The 16,368-nt window shown below is 41.3% G+C and overlaps 1 protein-coding gene across 2 annotated transcripts in view; it reads right to left on the bottom strand.

The window, feature by feature from the left end:
- SLC26A4 (solute carrier family 26 member 4) overlaps positions 1 to 16,368 on the bottom strand; it is a 30,113-nt gene that overhangs the window by 4,735 nt on the left and 9,010 nt on the right. For both annotated transcript variants that reach the window (XM_043551496.1, XM_037889130.2), the window contains exons 9-19: positions 15,503 to 15,650; positions 12,504 to 12,617; positions 11,801 to 11,878; positions 11,474 to 11,569; positions 9,790 to 9,896; positions 8,668 to 8,737; positions 8,198 to 8,290; positions 7,986 to 8,081; positions 2,677 to 2,904; positions 1,012 to 1,066; positions 522 to 667 (exon numbers count right to left, since the gene is read on the bottom strand). In XM_043551496.1, the coding sequence (XP_043407431.1) occupies positions 522 to 667; positions 1,012 to 1,066; positions 2,677 to 2,904; positions 7,986 to 8,081; positions 8,198 to 8,290; positions 8,668 to 8,737; positions 9,790 to 9,896; positions 11,474 to 11,569; positions 11,801 to 11,878; positions 12,504 to 12,617; positions 15,503 to 15,650 (1,231 nt within the window). The remainder of the gene's footprint in view (positions 1 to 521; positions 668 to 1,011; positions 1,067 to 2,676; positions 2,905 to 7,985; positions 8,082 to 8,197; positions 8,291 to 8,667; positions 8,738 to 9,789; positions 9,897 to 11,473; positions 11,570 to 11,800; positions 11,879 to 12,503; positions 12,618 to 15,502; positions 15,651 to 16,368) is intronic.

The raw sequence follows: 16,368 nt of genomic DNA on the forward strand, positions 1-16,368 counted from the left end.
TGTGTGGAGGATTTGAATCAATCTGTTCAGTGTTCTGAAGTTTCTCTTAGGAATTGCAGGGAGCACTGGTTCACTATATGTTTGTGTTGTTGCAGAGGCGATGTGGGGGGGAGGACATGGGCATGTGGGGTCATATCACCCACACCCCCAATTTGTTGCTTGGTTGGACTGAGCATGCTCACATGGGCTGCTGAACCCAGTTGCCCTCACTCTGCCTCCCCCCCATCGGTAGGCACGGATCATCTCTGGCTGGGCCTAGCACAATGGGACCTCAACCTGCACTACTGCCATATAAATGATACATAGTAATTACCACTCCTCTAAACATTTAAAAAAGATCTGCAGGCCATCAAATATATAACACAAGCTGTCCAGTTTATAAGCACCTTGTGTGAACATCTTTTGCTTTTTTTAAACAACTCTTCAACTAGTTCCTAAAGCTTTTTCCCTTTACCACAAATGGTGAAAACTATTTACAGCTAGTGTATGATGCAGAAAAATAAATGATATATGGTCCTCACCTTTTCAAAAATAGGATCCTGGATGTCTCTGTGCATCATTTCATGCTGTATGTAAAGCACAGCATCATGGACAGTCAGGAAGAATATGTCTTTTCTGATTTTATCGTCAAAGAAGCCACATTGTTCCAGCTTTGTTATAATGTTGTCTGAACAAAAAAACAAAGTTATAAAAGACTGATAAATTTGAAAATAATTGAAGAAATAAGTGTCAAAATAGAGATTAACAATTATCAACAATAAAATGTATAGACCTATAATTCTATCATAGTGGGTTCTCTCTACGTTAATTTCATTTCTCCCCAAGACTCCTTTGTACGCCTGCAGACATAGCCAGATGCAGTTTAACTATTTATTTGTTTAAAAGAGCGGTTCAGTTCACTTTTAACTCTATTCACTAAAAAAGTACTTCCACAGATACAATCCACAGATCCTTTATTATTTTTATTCTATCCTTCTTGGTGTGTATTAGTGATAATAGATATATGGTTACCTTGATGTGATGCAATGTATACAGTCACATCAATTCTCTCGAATTCTTTAACTATCTGGAAAAAAAAGGGGGTGGTTTGCAATAAACATTTTCTTATACACACACATTTAAGAAACAGTATTTGTATTCACAAAGATTAGTTACATTTTTCATTTTCCTTTAAGTATTTGCACCACAATCCCAAATCATGTGTTCTTTTATTCATAGGAACATAGGAATTGCCAGACCCAAATTCCATCTACTCCAGGATGCTGTCTGTCAGTGGCCAGACTTCGATTATGAAAGACAAAGCTGACAGTGCCATCTATGATTATAGTTGCATGACACTATGGACATGCTCTGAGAATGAATTGGGGTTGTGCAGTACTGATGGTTGTCTGTGGCAGTGGTTCTCAAACAGAGGTCCGGGGCCCCTTGGAGGGGGCCATGAGCAGGCTTCAGGGAGCCAGCCGAGCAGGGCCAGCATTAGACTCATTGGGGCCCAGAACAGAAAGCCGAAGCCCCACTGCATGGGTCTGAAGCCTGGAGCCCTGAGCCCTGTCATCCAGGGTTGAAGTCAAAGCCTGAGCAATAGCTTCATGGAGGGCCCCTGTCGTGTGGGACCCAGGCAATTGCCGTGTTTGCAACCCCCAATGCTGGTGTTGGCTTTTATATGCAGAAAAAACAGTTGTTGTGGCACACATGGGTCATGGAGTTTTTATAGCATATTGAGGGGGGCCTCAGAAAGAAAAAGGTCGAGAAGCTATGGTCTGTGGGACCCCTGCCTCATTTGTTGCAGAAGTTGGAAGATGCAGAGTGAATAAGGCAGAGGATTACCGGAGCAGAAAAGAATTTTTTGCATTTAGTTACTAACTGTTTGTTCCTCGTTTGCTGGATGTCCAACTTAATAACCTGGGATCTGAATTGCAGAAGTGCTGACCACTCAGGAACTGCAGTTGAAGTCAATGCTTCGAACATACCCAGTGCTATATAATGCTACATTCTCTGAAAAATCAGGTCCTATGTGTCACATATTGGGCACCCACAATTAGTGGATACTTTTCATCTTAATCTCTCTGTGCCTCAGCTCCCCATCTGTAAAATGGAGATAATACCCCTCATCTCACAGGGGTGTTGTGAACGTACATTGATTAACATTAGTGTACTCAGATACTATAGTAATGAGTGCTAAAGAAAAGTCCAAGAGGAAGTTAATAATTTTGTCTTCATGGCAAGGTCTGAATAGTGTGCAGTAAATAAGGCATGGGGCCACACATTGAACAATGAGAATAAAACAAATTATTGAATAGCTTCTTTTTAAGTGAGCGCTGGGCATCCTGTGCACTGACTGAAGCAGGGGTCCCATGGAAAAATATTTGATCATGTAAATTAAAGACAGTAACAATGCATAGGCACAAGGAGGCCAAATTAAGGTTGCACAGGCATCCAAATGCTGGCATTTTCTGATGTTTAAGTGCTTGTCTTTACAATCTTAATAATGTTTTTATTATAGTTTTTTTGTATCTAATTTATAAATAGACCAAAATCTACCTGTTGTTACAGAAATATTAAAGATATGTCACAAACCAACATACACTGGGAAACTCAAAGTTAATTTCAGCCAACCTGTCCCTAATTAACATACCAATGACTAATACTGGACAGGAAAAAAATAAAAAGACTTACCATTTTCATTGTTCTCACAGCTACAACATCCAAGAATGATACACCTCCAAAGTCAAAAATTAAACTGTGGATAGGCACTCTGGGGACATTCACTTTGACTGGGAGTTCTGAATTCCAGTCCACGTGGATCTCTACTTCTTTGGTTGGAATTTTAAGATCTTCAGGATCATCAAGATCTTCATCAGACTCAAAAGCTTCATTGGTAGCCCCAGAATCACTGATGCCATTCTAATCAGAACAGATAATATAAGAAATATATAACTTAATCAGGGACAAAGATTTTGGAATTTTTCCATATTAGCTTGTTTAAGCAATAATAGTGGAAGCATTTTTTCCTCATTTCTTCACATATGACTGATCCTGCACTAAATGACTTAAATGGAAACAAGATTGAGCCAATAATTAGCACTTCTCCCTGCATGCAGTGTATTTTCTTTCCTGTTTTGTTGTTGTTCATTAAGGGAGCAGAGCCATATGGGAAAACCACTGTCCAGAAAACAACTCATAGACTTTAAGGTCAGAAGGGATCATTATGATCATCTAGTCTGATCTCCTGCACAACGCAGGCCACAGAATCTCACCCAGCCACTCCTGTAACAAACTCTTGACCTATGTCTGAGCTATTGAAGTCCTCAACTCATGGTTTAAAGACTTCAAGGTGCAGAGAATCCTCCAGCAAGTGACCCCTGCCCCACTCTGCAAAGGAAGGCAAAACCCCTCAGGGCCTCTGCCAATCTGCCCTGGAGGAAAATTCCTTCCCGACTCCAAATATGGCGATCAGCTAAACCCTGAGCATGTGGGCAAGACTCACCAGTCACACACCCAGGAAAGAATTCTCTGTAGTAACTCAGATCCCAACACATTGAGTGTCCCATCGCAGGCCATTGGGCATATTTACCACTAATTGTCAAAGATCAATTAATTGCCAAAATTAGGCCATCCCATCATTCCATCCCCTCCATAAACTTATCAAGCTTAGTCTTGAACCCAGATATGTCTTTTGCCCCACTGCTCCCATTGGAAGGCTATTCCAGAACTTCACTCCTCTGTTGGTTAGAAACCTTCGTCTAATTTCAAGTCTAAACTTCCTGATGGCCAGTTTATATCCATATGATGGCCAGTTTATATCCAAGCTTCCACTTGAGAACCTCACCCTATAGAATCTTTAGGGTTGATGTTTTTATTTTTGAATTATATTTATTACATTTGTTGTAATAACAATCCAAAGGTCAAGAGTTAATGTCACTTAACTGAACATTTCATCATATAAACTTGAAAGAAAACAAAAATCTAGCATCCTGGAGTATAATATCTGGCAAAAATTGACACTTAGTCCCAACCTTCAAATGTGGGGACTTCAATAGGACATCTACAGTCCACATCATATAAGCACTTAATGATATAAATGGCTATTTTACACATAGCGTGATAAATGTTGCCCCATTTAAGCAGCTGTGGAATGCCCTGTTAGCAGGAAAACCAATGCAATTCTTCCGCATATAGGAGGCAAGATATAAGGAGCCTGTGTAAGGGATTTGCAGTCTCTGTGCACCAGAATGCAGCTCTGAAGGGACTGCCAGTCTACAACTTTGTAAAACAGGTGTAGGGATGAGGAGGAGGAGTAAAGGAAGGACCAGGTAATCCACTGCGTCCAGATCCACTGGCTTTTCTTTCCCCTCCTCAACATACTGTGGGCACGGCTGCCAATGGTCACTCCAACCTCAAGGCTACAGTAGCCGCCATGGAGGAGTTCTACTGCTTCCTGCACGCTGGAGGGAAAGGATTTCTTTTCCCCAGGCCCTGAAAATGCTCGAGGGTAGAGTTTACTAGATGGGTCAAGTTCTGAAGACAAGTTGTGATTTGATAGTTGTGATTTGATTATCCTCTTCAGGTGCCCATGTTTGAACATATTGCCCGTTATCAGGAGAATTGTGAGTTAAACATGTTATCAGCAGTTAATGGCTCCCCTCCCTAATGTGTACTAATCAGATGCATTTTGACTCTGAAGCAGCCATGATGTTCTATAAACGTTCCATGGTGCAATGGTTTATTATGGAGCATTGATCTTTATTGCACCTTGATACACCTCAAAGCATTTAGATGCAGCACTGGATGGTTACGGCTCTCTGTGGACCAAGAGGACCTCCTCTCTCTAGTCATCGTAGGTGTACATCCACTTACCAGACTTAACACTATGTGTACATTGCCCTTTCTGTGTAATCCTGGATCTCTCACACATTCACATCCCAGTGCCAGGGACTTCCCCTTCCCAGAATATCACCAAAAAGAGAGGTGAGTGAACAATACAGTCATATCACAGTGAATGATATCAGAGTGCACTATGCTACACAATTGTGCACCTTGAGCTTCTCAGTGATTATCTGAAGCTGGTGAATGGATACATATTCACAGGTCCTTTTCTACACCCACCTATATTTCACCCAAACACAGAGATTTCCAACTCTGTGGCATGTGGTGCCTGGTACACAGCTCAGATAGTTTTTCTGAATGTGGAAGTATCTGGGCAACATCGGCTGGAAAAAGAATCTCCACTCTCCATTTCAGTACATATCACAAACTAAATGATTACATCAAAACAAAGGGTCGAGCTTCCTGCCACTTGCATTATAATAAGAACATAAACATTGCCATATTGGGTCAGACCAATGGTCCATCCAGCCCAGTATCCTGTCTTCCAACAGTGGCCAATGGCAGGTGCTTCAGAGGGAATGAACAGAAGAGATAATCATCAAGTCATCTATCCCCTGTCACCCATTCCCAGCTTCTGACAACAGAGGCTAGGGACACTTCAGAGCAAGGTTTTGCATCCCTGCCCATCTGGGATAATAGCCACTGATGGACCTATCCTCCATGAATTTATCTAGTTCTTTTTTAACCCTGCTATAAGTCTTGGCCTTCACAAACATCCTCTGGCAAAGAGTTCCACAGGTTGACTGTGCATGTGTGAAGAAATACTTCTTTTTCTTTGTTTTAAACCTGCTGCCTATTAATTTCATTTGCTGACTCCTAGTTCTCGTGTTATAAGAAGGAGTAAATAACACTTCCTTATCTACTTTCTCCATACCAGTCATGATTTCTATAATCTATCATATGCCCCCTTAGTTGTCTCTTTTCAAGGGTGAAAAGTCCCAGTCTTAGTCATCTCTTCTCATATATAAGCTGTTCCATACCCCTAATCAGTTTTGTTGCTCTTTTCTGTACCTTTTCCAATTCCTATATACCATTTTTGAGATGGGGCAACCAGATCTACATGTAGTATTCAAGATGTGGGCGTACCATGGATTTATATAGAGGCAATATGATAATTTCTGTCTTATTATCTATTCCTTTCTTAATGATTCCCACCATTCTGCAGAATTATTTTGTTTTGGACTGCTATTACAGCCAGAAGGTAGGGGGAGCTGCCTCCCTATGACTCACAGCCAGAGGGCTGCACCCCATGCTCCAAATCAGCAATACAGCAATGCCTACAGCGAGAGAAGGATATCTGGGACAAGAGAGGTGCCCACCCTTGCCCCAAAGGTGCATCTTAGAAGTACAATCAATGACATGGTGGAGAATGCAAGCATTCACTTTCTAAATCTGACACAAGGGTAAATTGGGGAAGATTGAAAGCCCATGCATGTTAGCTTTTTTGACTGCCACTGCACATTGAGTGGATGTTTTTATAGAACTATCCACAATCACTCCAAGATCTCTCTCTTGAGTGGTAAGAGCTAATTTAGACCACATCATTTTATATGTATAGTTGGGATTATGTTTTCCAATGTGCATTACTTTGCATTTATCAACATTGAATTTCATCTGCCATTTTGTTGCCCAGTCACCCAGTTTTGTGAGATCCTTTTGTAACTCTTTGCAGTCCACTTTGGACTTAACTATCTTGAGTAGTTTTGTATCATCTGCAGATTTTATCACCTCACTGTTTACCCCTTTTTCCAGATCATTTATGAATATGTTGAATAGGACTGGTCCCAGTATAGACCCCTGGGGGATAGTACAATTTATCTGTCTCCATTCTGAAAACTGACCATTTATTCCTACCCTTTGTTTCCTATCTTTCAACCAGTTACTGATCCATGAGAGGATCTTCCTCTTATCCCGTGACAGCTTACCTTGCTTAAGAGCCTTTCATAAGGGACCTTATCAAAGGTTTTCTGAAAATCTAAGTACACTATATCCACTGGATCACCCTTGTCCGCATGATTGTTGACCCCCTCAAAGAATTCTAGTAGACTGGTGAGGCATGATTTCCCTTTACAAAAACCATGTTGACTCTTCCCCAACAACTTCTGTTCATCTATGTGTCTGACAGTTTTGTTCTTTACTATTGTTTTAACCAGTTTACCCGTACTGAAGTCAGGCTAACCGGCCTGTAATTGCCAGGATCACCTCTGAAGCCCTTTTTAAAAATTGGCGTCACATTAGCTATCCTCCAGTCATTTGGTACAGAAGCTGATTTAAATGATAGATTACAAACTACAGTTAGTAATTTTGCAATTTCACATTTGAGTTCCTTCAGAACTTTTGGGTGAATACCATCTGGTCCTGGTGACTTATTACTGTTTAGTTTATCAATTTGTTCCAAAACCTCTTCTAATGACACCTCAATCAGGGACAGTTCCTCAGATTTGTCACCAAAAAAGAATGGCTCAGGTTTGGGAATCTCCCTCACATCCTCAGCCATGAAGACTGATGCAAGAATTCATTTAGTTTCTCCACAATGGCCTTATCTTCCTTGAGTGTTCTGTTTGCATCTCAATCATCCAGTGGCCCCACTGGCTGTTTAGCAGGCTTCTTGCTTCTGATGTACTTAAAAAAATTTTGCTGTTACTTTTTGAGTCTTTGGCTAGCTGTTCTTCAAATTCTTTTTTGACCTTCCTAATTATATTTTTACGCTATAGGGAGTCCATTAAGAAATATATCCACCTAGCCTTCTGAACATCTAACACAGCCCAATCTGCTGCCTTTTGGGTGAATGTTGCCACCTTCTGGGAACACAGCTAAACATTCTCTTTGCTACAGCAGCATAGATTACCACTAAGTCTAGTTGCCTCCAGTGGCCTGATGCATGGTTTTCACCCCTAGCTTCTCAAGTCCCATGTAGGGTCCATACTTCCTATAACAGTGATCTGTCAAAACTATCTCTTTTTTATTTTAAAAATAAAATACATGGAAGCTTATATCACGTCACTGTGAACCAAAACAAAGCCAACTTGCCTTATATAGACCTCTTAGCCATGACAGTAACCCTTTAGCAAAGAGCAGAATAAAAAATTAAACTTTACCTTAGTTGCTTTTAATTTTCCCTTCTTGATCAGTTTCTGTATCATCCTCAGTGCTTTGAGCCTCTTGTTATGCACGCGAATTGCATCAAACCCCACCTATAGAAACCAGGACCAAGTTATCAAAATTATTTTTGTTTTATCTAAGCAAACAGCTGTAGAAATTCCAAAGCCAATTAAATAGCAAACTTCCAAAATCATCGTAGACTACTTACAGTGGATTTCAGGCTGCTTTTCAATCCATCTATATTAGCATAAAAAATAGGACTGGAAAATCTGAGAATCTTCACTCCTTCTGGTTCAACAACCTGTTGTCAAAATAATTTCAAGGTCAAGCATGTATATTACATTTATCTAATTAACAGCAGCACCCAAACTTAGCCTACTAGAGCATCAGTTTGATAACTTGCCAAGAATCCAAGTAGGCACCTAATTTATATAAAAATGAGCTGATTGCTAGCTACCTTCACTTTTAATATAAAGTTTTAGCTCCCAGAAACTATAGTTCCCAGCATGCAATGTGGTCTGACCACTTGGCTCCAGATGGAAGTTTTTACGCTGAGACCCATTATCTTCAGGAGCTGTGCTTCCATATTAAACGTGAGAGCAGCTGCAAGGTAGAACGCTGTACTTCCCTTTGGATTGCAGGCTGCCATTAGGAAAATAACCAGTCAGAAACACTTACCGTTTTGTAGTCCTTGACGTTCTTGTAGAGGTCTGTGCCAGGAACGTTCCCAAGGCCACCCCACGAGGGACTAACAGAAACAAAAACAAAACATGGTGTCAAATTAACATCCAGTTGAGGAACTTATAACATGGGATGACTTGTTACATATAACCTTTTACAGAATGGTGAGAATCAGCAAACTGAATAGCCCCAGCAGGAGGTTGCGCAGGGAATTCCCTTGGATATAGCAGGTCCTTGCTTGGATGTGATGCACTTTGGTCTATGGTGGCTCAAGCATACTGACTGCACCACTTTTAACCACTTCCTGACAGCAAAGCTATGGACTGGCTTTGATGTCAGCTTTGCTTTCTGGATTCCAGGCAGAAGGAAAGGTGTTATCTTGTATATTCAGCCAGAAAACTGGGAGAGAGTTATGAGATGGCTGAGCAGTGGAGCAACATCCTGTGAAAGTCACCCATCACCTCCATTCAGTCTCACTTATTCTTCCACATGTTTGCTCTCATCCATGCTAGGCAGTGAGGGGAACACCAGAGCCATAGTCAACAGCTAAAATGTGAACCTTGGAATAGAATCTTAAAGCAGCAATAAAGTGGGGGCAGGGGGAATAGTCACACAGCACACATATGTCTGCACATGTCTTCTACTCTACAGATGCCTTATAATGACATCCAGAATAAGTAGCTGCTGAGAATGTTACTTGCCAAAATGTTATCTGTCTCAACATGTGTCTGTCTCCCTCCCCACAATGTTCTATGCTCAGTGAATAGTAATTGATAAAGTATAACTATTCGTATAACTTCTTATACTTTATTTTGAATGCTTCCATCCCTTTTAAGATCTCTTATGGGTACCTAAATGACAAATGGCCAGGTAAAAAACAGAGTAGATCAATCACAAAAATAATGCATGCCTCGTTTACATCAATGTGACTACAACACAGTACCTTCTGGCTTTGGAATCTATGAACACTCTCATAGAAACAGAAGGGTAGATTTTCTTTCACTTCTCAAAATCATGGTCAATATGACTGATTTTCAGACATAAATTCTCTCCTTTTCTCTAAATTCCCTTACTTTTCATGGTATAGCACTGACAGGTCTTGCAGTTTCTGTTACTTACAACTGAACTCTCACCACAACTGTCAGTAATCCGAACACAAGGCCAGCAAGTAATCCCAAATCAAGACCCAGAATGATGGATGCCACACATGTGAAAATCCAGATCATCTAGAGAGGAAAGAACAAACACAGAATCTCTGAATTAAAAAAGAAAATAGCTTCTGATCACAGAAGAAAATCACTACACCAAATAATAATAGCAACAAAAGAATTTAAGCTTGAAGATGGTCAAAATACCCAAACTATGTGCTGACTTCTATATTAAACTCTTCCTTTATTTCCAAACTAGCTTTGCCCATCTTTGCTTCGTTTATTATTCGTATTTGGTGTTCAGGCAATAAATTATCAAGCTATTCTAATGTAATGAAGTCTAGCAGAAACTCAGTTATCCCTTGTACAGTTAAAGAGGATGCAGTTTCCCATTGTCTTTACTTCTCTCCGACAGCAGCTATTTTTGTTATTTTTACTCCAGGAATTTGAAGCAATGTATTTCCCCAAGAACCTAATTTGTTGTAGGAAGACAGTCTGCCCTCAGATATGTAGTGGCAAAGGAGGGGTCCCACTTATTTCTGGGAGAAGGATCTGTACCACAAATGGATAGTATTTCACATAAACCGGGTGGGGAAGGCGGGGGGACACACATTTTGAAGTCTGTGCTGCCTACTTGAGCTAATTCCTGAACTCTTTACTCAGTCATAGCTCAGAAACTCCCATTGGACCCAACCCTGTGAGGTGCTGAGCACCATCAGTTCCCATTGAAGTCAATGAGGTTTTTACCCAAGAAAAGGACTAAGTAAAAATTGAGTAAGGACTTTGGGATTTGGCTACAGACAGGGCACTGTTCATAGGCATTCATGAGAAAATCTTTGCATATCAGAGATTATGTGCAGTTTGTGGCCTGCTCCACAGAAACTCCAATAAGAGATATGAGGGGTGCCTTGGGATGAGATTATAGGGGTCTGAGGGCACAGTCTAGATGTAATTGTGCATACATCCCTTGACACACCAAGGGGCCCTATGCACACATTCCAGCACAGATTATTACTGCTCCAAGCTAGAAAAAACATTTATTTGGTGAGGACTGTGATGCTGTTGGTCCAGGCATGGTCCACACTAATGTTGTTGTTACAGACTATATGGGAACATTTGGGGACTGGTTATGCATTGGTTCAGAATCTGAATATAAGGGGCCAGATTCTCTCATTCAGCCAAACTGTGCTCAGCAAAAGACGAGAGTGGGGTGGTAAAAGTGACTTCAGGCTGTCTTAACATTAATCTGCAGCTCAGCTGATTGAACTAGAAGGCAGCTCTAAACTTTGCTCGTTGTTAACAGGAAGGGATGGCCAATACACAGGGATACCTGATCAAGCCCCCTTTCCTCTAGACACACCCCTTCCAATGGGAGACTCGGAATGAATGTGATATAGAAGCTGCCACAAGTGCCTCCTACATGGGAGGAAATTTTCACTGGCTGGATCTGGTGGCTTTAGGGCAGTTTTGTGTTGGGAAACTAACACAAAACTGCGTTAATGGACCAGATAATCTGTCTTAAAGTCTTTTGGTGTTAACAACACAAAATTCTGTTTCTGTTAACAAACTCTGGAAGTTATGAGTAAATTGGGTGGGGTTAAAACACAAAAAGACAACTAGACTCAAAACATGTAGGAAAAAAGTAAATGACTTACAGCATCCGCCTTATTCTGCCTCCACAGACGAGGAACGTCAAACACCTGCATGAACATCCCTTTCAAGTTGGCAATGACAACAGCTGCCAACACAGACTGCAAAGAGAGATTGTGAAAACTGGGTTGTTCAGAAGAGAGAACACATTGTATGTTTTCGGGCCAGTTTTCTGGTTATTAAGTACATTAAAATTGTACACTATGAGCCAGATAGTCCTCTGGTATGAATCAGCACAGTTCCACACGGAGCTGCTACTCCAATTTATACCAGCTGAGCATATGGCCTAAATGGTGCAGTCGTAAGAGTGCTAGATAGGAGAAGCATCATACCTTCTGTAAGGGCTCTAGCAGTTTCCCCAGAGCCACAATGGCAATCAGTACAATCCCTGCTGAGATTATGCTAGCAACCTGCAAAGAAGACAGTAGTGTTGATATGAAACAAGTATTTTTAGACTCTCTGCTATGTTTTCAAACTCACTATGAATAATGCATATGTTGGTATATTTTATATTTCTTTGTAAACAAGGAGACCTGTTAAAATATTTATTATGTTTAAGCATACACGGCCAAATCCAGAAACAATTCAACTATATAAGGTGATTAAGTCTCATCGGTCCATGTAAATCACCACACACAAATTAGTACCTTGGGAAAGGTTGATTTTGTGTAAGGGAAGAGGGGAAAATCCACACCAGTTCCATATTCTACCTGCTACTTGCCCTCTGAATGGCCCTACTATTAAATAAATAGTGTATAGTTGTTATGTAAAGTGTAACCCATACTAGGAAAGTCTTTGTGTCCCTCTAGTGGCTGGTCCACATAAGAAGTTTGTGAGTGTTACAGGTTCCGTTTGCAGTATTCCAGCCTTTAGCTTCATGCGTTTAGCACTACGCAGCCTGCGTTCAAATCCCACTGTCAGTCCAACCAGGGTCATACACACAAGCATATTGGAGTTAATCCTATGTGAAGACTGTGCCCTATGCAATATTAAACTGAAATATCTATAAAATTAATAGTAAAATAAACCCATTACCTGGGTTTTCCCACCAGTGCTTTCCTGGACAGCAGTACGTGACAGAGCGGTGGTAGCAACAAAACAAGAGAAAGCTCCTGCAAACACATTGCTGATCCCATAGGCAATAAATTCCTAGAACAAGATTAGATGATGATGTAAATGTAGATTTGGAACTAGGGGTGCTGAGGTAGCAACAGCCCCTGGTTTGAAGTGGTTTCCATCATATACAGGGTTTAGAGTTTGGTTCAATGCCTCTCAGCACCCCTACTATAAAAGTTGTTCCAGCACCCCTGTTTGCACAGCAAAGATAATATTTCCTTATAGGAGCCTGTAAAGTGAGAAGTACAGTAGGCATGCAGAAAATACTGGATTCATTACAACAGCTGCTGTTAAGTATTTTAGAGCTGATCTGCACACAGTTTTTTTTACTGATTTAACTACATCATCTTAAAAACCAATATAGTTAAATTGGTGCAATCCCCTAGTGTGGACACAGTTGTACCAGTATAAAGATGCCTATGATGGTATAGCTTAATTCCATAAATTTACCAATATAAGCTATCTAAATATAAGCATGTTATACCAGTAGAACGGCATCCATACATGGGGGTTGTACAGATTTAAATATATCAGTTTCTAAACCAATATAGTTACACTGGTACAAAAACTGTTTAGATGAGCCCTTAGTTTATGTAAAAGGTTTTACTACCAGGGTAGGATCTTGAAGCCAGATCCTTAAATAGAACAGACCTAGATGATCCACATAGATTTCGACACAACTTTGCTCTGGAAGAAGATGCTAGAGATAGATCAGTGACTGTTACTATTGTTAAGTTTGAAAATCTATGAGTCTATTAAAACAAATTATCACTAGCCCTACCAAATTCACAGTCCATTTTGGTCAATTTCACGGCCATAGGATTTTAAAAATCATAAATTTCATGAGTTCAGCTATTTAAATAGGAAATTTCAGAGAGTTGTAATTGTAGGGGTCATGACCCAAGAAGGAGTGGGGGGGTCACAAGGTTATTGTAGGTGGGGGTTACGGTACTGCTACCCTTACTTCTGCACTGTTGCTAGCAATGGCGCTGCCTTCAGAGCTGGGCAGCTGGAGAGCGGCGGCTGCTGGCCGGGAGCCCAGCTCTGAAGGCAGAGCCACTGCCAGGACCAGCGCAGAAGTAAGGATGGCCTGGTTTGGTATTGCCACCCTTACTTCTGCATTGCTGCTGGCAGGGCGCTGCCTTCAGAGCTGGGCACCTGGCCAACAGCCACCATTCTCTGGCCACCCAGCTCTGAAGGCAGCACAGAAGTAAGGTTGGCAATACTGCAACCCCCCTAAAATAATTTTGTGACCCCCCCTGCAACTCCCTTTTGGGTCAGGACCCCCAGTTTGAGAAACACTGGTCTCCCCTGTGAAATCTGTATAGTATAGGGTAAAAGCACACAAAACACCAAATTTCTCGGGGGGAGACCAGATTTCACAGTCCATGATGTGTTTTTCATGGCCATGAATTTGGTAAGGCCCTAATTATCATGGATGAAAGAAGGTAACTAATCCTCCCTCAAACCTTGTTTCATTGCCTGTTTTTATGCTGTTATTATTTTTCACTCATCTAATTTAAGTAGACTAGTAATCTAGCTTTCTTTCTAGGACTTTCTGTTGTTGAATGTTTGCCAGGTATAGTATTAGTACTAGAAGGAATATAATTTTGTTTGATTACCCATCATTCAGCTACTGTAATCGCTACCTAATGTCTTCTGGAACAGGGCAGTGCAGGCAGAATGTTGAAAACAGTACATGCAGCTGTACTACCCACTTAGCCTTATTAAACTGCAAGTGAGGACATGTTAGGCAACCATAATTTAAAGTGTTTCCCAATGTGAACATTGTGTATTATAGCTTCACGATACACAATGTCCAACACAGAGAAGTCTCCTCTCATAATTCACATGCTTAGAGGGCCAATTTGGTTACTTAATAAATAAAAATATTTCTAAAATCAGATATATTGTAATTAGGGCATTATTCATTAGTTGTAAAGGACAGAGAGACCAGTTAAACAACATGCTTGGTTCATTTTTTGTAGCAAATATATTTTTCCCACATATTCAAAGGATGCAGTACATGTTTAGCATGGATAGAGGAGACAAAGGTAGCTCTAAGCCATTTCTTCATCTCCCTTGATCCTAGGAATAGAGACAGTTTGAGCAACCACAGGGTTTGTCTACACAGTTTTTATGACACTATAACTAACTTGGTTTAGAAATGGCTAGAGTTAAAGCAATACAAGCCCAGTGCCGTAGTATGGATGCAGTTATAGTGGTATAAACTGGCACATATACTGGTATATAGTGGTATAAACTGGCACAGCTTACACCCATACATTTACAGGAGTAAGCTGTACGGACATAAGCACATTAATACCAGTATAACTGTGTCTACACTAAGGGGATGTGCCAATTTAATAATACAGGCGTAAAATCATACTCCCAACAGAAAGAGTTAAATTGGTACAAAAACTAAGTGTAGGCCAGGCCTAACTTATGCTGACTGGAGTGGTCTTCCAGGTACTGGTTCACCAGCCCAGCATTGCCCCTCCCTACCACCAGCCACCTCAGAACACTCTCTATGCAGAGAAGTGGAAGCAGGCCACATAAAGTCAGTTATTCCAGCTTTCCATTACCACAGAATTCCCCTACGTAATGGTTATCCCAACTGCCTCTTGAGAGCAGCTTTCAGTGCCTTGATGTCACTGGAACAACACAGAGGAGATTAACTAGGACTGAGGCTCTGGTTCAGTATCTTGGGTAGCTCACACCACTCTCATCTCTATGTATCACTGTATCACAGGACCATATCTTATCTGCTTTTTCAAATAGTTTAATTAATTTCACATAGGAGAGTTTCACTTGTGTCTGATAAATCTGTATAATTTCTTTTCCAGTTTGGACATATAAGCATCCTTCATGCCCAAATTACATTTAATTAGTTTTTAAATTAATTGGGTTTCATATACCTGGTTTCCATCAATAGAATAGTCATGTTTCGTTGCATAGACTTTTGCCACAGACACAGCAATAGCATAAGCGACCACAGCAATGGAAAATGCGGCTGCTACCATTTCTGAAAACATACTGACAGCTGGAGGCTCAGGAGGCAAAAACCTAATATTTAGGAAAATATATTTACATTATCAATTTTGATCAAATTCTGTGTTTACTAGATTTGTGAAGAAGCTTCAAAGCAGCAGGACATGTACACTACTACTGATAATGTGAACAATATTTCAAAAAACAAAAAGCTGGGAACACTTGCAAACCATACAACAAGGTTACCTTGTTCAATATGGCCCAAATCCTGGTCCTATTGACAGGGCCAGCCTGAGGAAAAATGGCACGCCGGACGAACTTGTATTTTGGCACCATTTTCCCTTAGGCATGGGGGTTGGTCAGACGGTCGGGCAGCTCCCCATACTGTGACCCCTCCCCCATGTCTGGGGAGCTTTGGGAGCAGGAAGCAGGGGGCAGAGGTGCAGAGCTTCCTGCAGCTGTGAGAGGTTTCCAGAGATAGGTCTGACCTGGCTCAGAGAGAGGCCTGTGCAGAGGAAGAGGAAGTCTCGTCCCTCCACATCATGGCCGAGACTAGCAACTGGAGTCCGGCACATAGTAAGAGTCCCCCGCTGGAGCACCCCCAGCCCTGCCCCTCCCCAGCTCCAGCCCCAGCACTCTGGGTTTAAAGGGGCCTTGGGCTGGCTGGGGTATGTTGGGGGGGGACTGACCACGGTGCCCCCTGACCATGGCGTCCTAGGCAGTCACCCACAGTGTCATAGAATCATAGAATATTAGGGTTGGAAGAGACCTCAGGAAGTCATCTAGTCCAACC

Source organism: Chelonia mydas, chromosome 1 (genome assembly GCF_015237465.2).
Source record: "Chelonia mydas isolate rCheMyd1 chromosome 1, rCheMyd1.pri.v2, whole genome shotgun sequence".
In the NCBI taxonomy this organism is placed as follows: domain Eukaryota; kingdom Metazoa; phylum Chordata; order Testudines; family Cheloniidae; genus Chelonia; species Chelonia mydas.